Here is a 6,764-nt window from a genome sequence, read left to right as displayed (position 1 = left end):
CACTAGGCTTAGGTTTAAAAAAATCTCAAACTGCCTAAATAGTTTGTTATAGAATTGGGGTTTTCTCGAACTGTTTTGAGGTTTGGTTTGAAAATAAGTCAACCACCATCAATAGTGAAATGCTACTAGAGATCAAGCCTTAGTTAGTCTCCTATTTAAATCACACCAAATTGTTTCTGAAAACAATACACGCATGTGCAAGATAAATAAATGTTACAGGTATAAGAGGGTGCACAAATTATTAAGATTTAAGGTTTCATTAGTCCTTATAAGTTTAGACATATTGATAGCTTGTTCCAATTTTTTTAGGCCTCTGGTTCAATATTAAAAATTAGGTTTTACAGTCTACATTATTTAAAAGAATAGCTCAAACTTTTAAAATAGAAGAGATGTAGTCGCAGCAGTCCATCATTTGCCAGTCTTCCCCCTAAAAGGCAGCGAGAAAGCATCCGAGAAGATTCCAGTTTCTTCTTAGACCATCGACTAAGCCCCCTTCTAATGGAGTTTCTAAGAGGCCCGGGGAGAACTCCTTTGTTCCAAAATGATAAAAGTATTTATCTGAAGTTTATTGAAATGAAAGTTCTACTGTCTAAGCAACTCAAATGGCTAATATTCATGCATGTATGTATATTTAAACAGCATTGAAAATTCTTTGTCCTGGTGACAATATCATTCTTGGATCAAACTGTGCTTTCCTTTCTTGAAAAGTGTTCCATTTTGAACCAAAATGCTTCATCCATTCTTCCTTGGATTTGTAATGGGGAAGATACTGCTTCATCTTTATTCCAGCTCGATCACAGAATTCCAGAATTTCATTGTTTTGATTGTCCAAATCTTGCCAGTCATTGAAACTGCCTGAACGCAATAGTCCCACACAGTAGAAGATATCCTCATCCGGTATAACTGCAGACATCCTATCATCCCATCTGTACAATTTAGTAATAAATTTCGATTAGGCCATGTGAACTAGAAATACTTTTTCTGGGATATAGAAACAAAGCAGTCAATGGAATTTGTATCCCTGGGGATATATGTGCATGTATTCTTCTGAGATATCAAATTTGTGCATTTCAGTTGGTTCAAGATTAAGTACTTTATTCTAGTTGTTGGGTAGATAAGAAGGGGCCCTGTGGTTATTTTTTGTCTGTGAATAATGCCTACAAAAACACCAGCATTGAAATCCATGATACAGGACTTTGGTACAAAGAGATTCAGCCATGGATGAGGAACATCCCATAACCCTTTTGATTTTAGGGTTATTTCCCCTCGTCGAACTCTATTTAGGAAATCAGCATAGGTTTGGTCTTTCATGAAAGCAAAGCCAGGAATGTAGTTCAATCTGTCCTGCAGCATTTCAACTTCCTGCAAGAACAAGAAAAATAAAATCAAAACCAAAAAACTATTTTGTTCTATAATTGATCGACTAGTGTCCAGTATATTAAGCAACAAGTGCAAAAGCGTACTTTATCAACTGAGTTGACGATCTCATCATCGTAATACTTAACCATGTCTAGGCAATACAAGATGCCATGTTTCTTCAACAGAGAACTAATTTGGGATTCATGGGCAGGTGAGAAAAAGGAAGATCTCCAGTTATTTGCAGGAGTGTAGTCCATCATTACAGAGCCCTCCAAATATTCTAGACCCTTGATTGAGATAAGATGTTCTTGATCTCTTGTAAAAATTGAGAAATCGCTGTATAGCATTCTCACCCATTTCACCTAACACAAATTAGCAATACTACAAACTTGAGCACAGTATACAGGAAGAGATTAACAATATGGCACATAAATTCAATTGTCTGCTGTTAATCAGAAAGTATAAAATTAGCATATATGATTATAATATTTTTTTATTAACAACGCACATTTTTTTACAGTAAAGTTAACCATCTCATCGCAAAAGTTCAAAATATTAGGTAGGTCAAATTGAGTTTTGTGTAGGTCGTGTTTACATCTGCAACACGCTCATCAAGTACAAGTCAAATTCATTATCTCATAATTGGCGTATGTACACAATTTTTATAAAATTTGATTAGGAACTTTTTACCTGCTCGAACACCATATTAATTTATTGGAATTGAAAATAACATAAACTGACAAACTAAGATGATTGGTATAGTACGCTAGCCTAGGATTCAATATTTCAGTGTAGACTGCAAACACAACTCTCTCATGCCAACCAGACCAATGAACGAACAGTAAACTTTTTTCGATTATGACAAAGTATTAACCCTATAGTACTCACCCTTTTTGGTGCTTTTGCTAGGAGAATTCTTGCCCTAGTTATGATACCAAACTGCCCCAGACCTCCCAGAACTGCATAAAATAATTCCGAATTCTTGCCCCTGGAGCAAGTCATGAAGTCCCCTTTACCTGAATCAGACAAATGGTAAAAAGTCATATCTTAATAAAATGACCATATCCATGCAAAACTTGCATATACCTGCAGACGTGCTGTTTCAAGATTCTATCGTTCATATAAAATATAAGTCCTGTTTGAGAACCGTACTTCTCAAACTCTTTTTTCTGCATACTTATTTTAAATCACATCGTTTAAACAATAAAATATTTTGCATGTAAACTCTAAAATTTTTCTACTTTCAACTACACATTCTCCTAGAACCACTATTCGAAACACTTTTTTCCAAAAGTATGGTCGTCAAACAGGGCTAAATATTGTCATGAATGTCAATATGTCATGAGCTATGGATAGTATGTTCCTAACACATGCAGGTATATACTCTTAACAAATTTCGGATCAAGTGAATCCTACCTAGAAGATCTTTTAATTGCCTAGAAATCACAATCAAATTTTGAATACTATTCTACCATAAAAGCTCATAAGCTAGGTAATGTAGGGATGCATCCACTTGTTACAAGAGCTACAGCAGATACGAGAAGTGGAACTAAAACATATATTACTGAGGATGACGACTTGGGAATACACCTCAAGCACTGCTTATACGGACTTTACATCGAAAACTCCCTAACGAAGTAGGCCCACCCTTGTATTCAGTTCATGCTTCACTTCAGTAGTAAGAAATATAAATATTATAGAAGAATCTAAAATGTACCTGTGATAACATCCATTTCAAGAATATTGCTAATCTGAGGACCATAGAGGAAGGTTTGTCCACTGATTCCAGCATTAGACAGAGTACCCCCAACAGTTAGGTACAAATAGTCAGTCCATGAAACAGGTGCAAGGCCGTGTTGTAGGGTGGCATTCAGTACATCAATCCACAGCTGTTCACCACCAACATCTGCATAATTTCCTGATGTAGAAACCTTAATTCCACTCCCATTTTTATAGTGTTTCTTTAAAGAAAGCATATTCACCACTACCCCATTATGTGCCGTGGCCTGTCCTCTAGTAGAATGTCCATGTCCCCGTGCCGCCACATTAAATGGGACGGGACATTTGTTAGAAAATTTGATAAGCTCGATAATATCGTCAATGGATGTCGGAAAAAGAACTGCTGAAGGAATTTCTTGAACAATGTTTCCGTAGTCGGACGAGGAGAGTCCAGTGGCTTCAAGATCATAACGAAGCTTAGCCCTGACACCAAAGGAGTCGATCTCAGAAGTAAGTGAATCGTTTGATCGCCTTGACTTCCCTATAATGGACATTAAACGACTTACGATGAAGAAGACAATAAAATGTGCAGGAATTAGACAAGAACTAGCCATTGTTAGAGAGAGAAAACGAAGATTGAAATTTAAGAAAGATATATGACTGTATGATATAATCTTATGAATGAAGGTGCCATATATAGAGATTTGTAAATCTTTTAAATGTACTAGCCAGCACTGTAGCAAACAAGAAATCTTGACATGCTGCACAATTACTAATTATCAAAGATACGAATTAAATGTAAGACTTCTTATACTTTTCTTTTTGTCCAAAACTTCATGACTTTATCGTGCTTGTAATAATATCTTATTTTTATCTTATAAGTTATATCCAATATATAAGTAAGCATATTCAAGAAATTCTTTAAAAAGTGAGACATGAAGGGGATTGACAATTTTTTGAATATATGCATTTAATACAATACAAATTTTCAATACCCTGTTTTTTGAATTGATTGAGTCATGGAAGGAAGCAACTGCGAAAAAAGCTCTGAAGGTTACGAACAAGCTTAAAGCAAGTAACCCCGACTTCAAGACATATGGTGAAGAGCACTTTGAACTTTGGCAATATTGTTAATTAATTCCATAATGTACTACATTTTACCAACTCCAGCTCCTCCAAGCAGTTCGATTTTTCCCCCAGAGTGATAAGGGACTAAAAGAACTACTACATTAATTCTTGTTTAAAGAAAAATACATTTTAACTAAAATATGAGGATAGAGCAACAAATGTTTTTTTGAGAAAAGCAAATTGAAGAGCCAAAATAGATACCATTGTCGAAGTATATAAATAATTTTACTCTTTAAATTTAAAGATGATATTCATTATGCATAAGAGGCTCTTTATAAATAAAGATCTTTTGGATATACTTTAAGACAACCTTGAAAATATATGATAATCGACAAAGAAATGACTAAAACCCTATTTTCTTATACCACGAGTTTGTTGTGAATCTGCACCAAGTTTATGTCCAGATTATCACTTTTTAAGGTGATTTTACGTGATTTACTTTTTGCACCTTTCCTATGTACACGATTATATTATGTCTATGTATATATACTTCCTATAATTCTTGTGGGCCTTTGGAGTTTTGTGTTCAGATTTGACAATTCAATCATAATGACTAATCAACATTTAAAAGGTGGTCACACACACATATTATATATAGGTAGAAATAGGGCATTCATTTTGTTTCTTCTCCCACTTATAGAATACGAAAAATTATAATAATTACTTGAATGTAAAAGAATCTTTGAAAATAACCATTTGAGATCTGATGGAGTTGCAAGTATGAAGGGAAATTGTCTTTGAGGAGTGAATTTTCACAGAAATGTAGGGGAAATGAAGGGGAAACATCACCAAAGATTTTCTTCTTAATTTTAAGATTTGGTCTGTAGGCATAACAGGCAACATAGGAATCTGAAAAGTCAATTTCTAAATATAATTACCGTGTCCATTTTGTCCCATTAAATCATCTTTGAGTGCTCAACTTTGTCAAATGTGAAAGGAGATGTCCTTTAAAATTTTGGAACATGTGTTACATGGATTTTGGAAGAGATTTGAATACGAAATGACAAAGTGTTTATGAATCTTTGAAAACAACGACAAACAACTTTCTTTTTTTTTGATCAAATAATTATGGATCGAATTTCGAAAGTGGTTTGAAGACAAGTGAGCGAATTATTTTAGAATCTCAAAAACAATGAGGGCAATATTTCCTACTTTATATATGCCTTAGATTTTAAGATTACTTGCAGATTGATTTGAGGAAGGCGCCTCTGTGGTCTCGTTTATTGAAATTCAAATGGTTAAGCAACTGAAAGCATATTAATAATAATTGGCACTATGTATATAGAAAATCCGTCATCCTTTATTGAGTCAACATTTTTCTCAAAATTTATCGGTTGTAAAATCTAATGAGCCAGAAGATTGGCTTAAACATTACAAGGAATGTAAATCCACAAATCTCTTAACAAAATAGGAAAATCGTGATACTTTAATACCATTGACATTAATTAATTAATTAGTGGATAAAATTAATTATGATAGTTCAATAAAATAATTGCAATAAATAAATATTGATTACTACAACCCAAATGTTGCACCTATGAACTTGAACTATTTATTATCTATAAGGAGACAATATATCTCAATCAGTGGATAAATGTTGGGTCTTTGGATTTTTTAGGGAAAAAAAAAATTATTCCACATGATTTTTTATTTTGTTTTCATTTGTATTTCTAAAGTTTGGCATGCACTCCTATAAATATTATATTCTTTTCATAAGTTCTGTATTATTGAGATATAGAATAATTTTATAGGCATAGTTGTATTTATTTTCTCCATATTAGTCAACTAAATAAAATAATTTATTACAATAATTAGTTCTTTACCTTTGATCTTATTGTTTGTTTACAATCATATAATTCATATCGTATCATATAGATTTTGTGGATCCATTTTATTTTCCAAATATTGGTTGTGATTTGTTCAAGAATTTTTTTATTAATGGTAGCCATAAAGTATGAAATTGCTCTTAGATCGTAATACCAGATTCTCGTTGTGGCAAGTAAAGATGCGAGATATACATGCATAGATGATTTTAGATGATTTTTTTTAGAATTTGACAAAATGTCCACAACTTGAACGACGGAGGAGATATAACGGAAGGATCGGAAGGTGCTTTCACAGATTTATCTTTTATCTCTCAAACAATATTCTTTAGAATGTTTTGAAGAAGAAATGACACTGTGTTATGGTTGAAGTTGGAGCAATAGTACATGACTAAAAATCTAACAAGAGAAATTGCATTGGAAGCAAATGTTGTATTCTCATCGCATGGCATAAGGTAGATATTTGGAAGATCATCTGACTATGTTCAAAGAGATTACATCTAATTTAAAGACTTTAGAAGTAAAGTATGATAAGGAAGATTTGGCCTTAATTCTTTTTTGTTAGCTGCTTGCTTCATTTATATCGTTCAGAGAAACGCTCTTGTATAGTCGTGATACTCTTACCATTGAAGATACATATAGTGTCTTATTTTCAAAAGCGAAGATGAAGCATCTAATTGGATTTGGAGCCAAAGATGGAGAAGGCTTTGTTGTTCATGATAATCCGAGAAGGGG

At 33.3% G+C, this 6,764-nt stretch overlaps 1 protein-coding gene across 1 annotated transcript; it reads right to left on the bottom strand.

Moving 5' to 3' along the window:
- Positions 1 to 524: 524 nt before the first annotated feature.
- On the bottom strand, positions 525 to 3,726 carry LOC111397162 (cytokinin dehydrogenase 3-like). Its single transcript, XM_023023923.1, has 5 exons — positions 3,077 to 3,726; positions 2,248 to 2,375; positions 1,464 to 1,721; positions 1,094 to 1,362; positions 525 to 926 (listed from the first exon to the last, which is right to left on the bottom strand). Exons 1-5 carry the CDS (start codon positions 3,690 to 3,692, stop codon positions 632 to 634), a joined length of 1,566 nt encoding a protein of 521 aa, XP_022879691.1. The 5' UTR covers positions 3,693 to 3,726; the 3' UTR covers positions 525 to 631.
- Positions 3,727 to 6,764: the final 3,038 nt, after the last annotated feature.

Source organism: Olea europaea, chromosome 7 (assembly GCF_002742605.1).
Source record: "Olea europaea var. sylvestris chromosome 7, O_europaea_v1, whole genome shotgun sequence".
NCBI classification, from domain to species: Eukaryota; Viridiplantae; Streptophyta; class Magnoliopsida; order Lamiales; family Oleaceae; genus Olea; species Olea europaea.
The sequence above is the reverse complement of the archived record's forward strand: the minus strand, read 5'-3'. Positions and strand labels throughout refer to the sequence as shown.

Coding starts and splice junctions, on each gene's coding strand:
- LOC111397162 (XM_023023923.1), bottom strand. CDS start 3,692: ATGGCTAGTTCTTGTCTAATTCCTGCACATTTTATTGTCTTCTTCATC. Junction 2,376..3,076: donor TGAAATGGATGTTATCACAG/GTACATTTTAGA, acceptor TGTCTGATTCAG/GTAAAGGGGACTTCATGACT. Junction 1,722..2,247: donor TAGCAAAAGCACCAAAAAGG/GTGAGTACTATA, acceptor AATTTGTGTTAG/GTGAAATGGGTGAGAATGCT.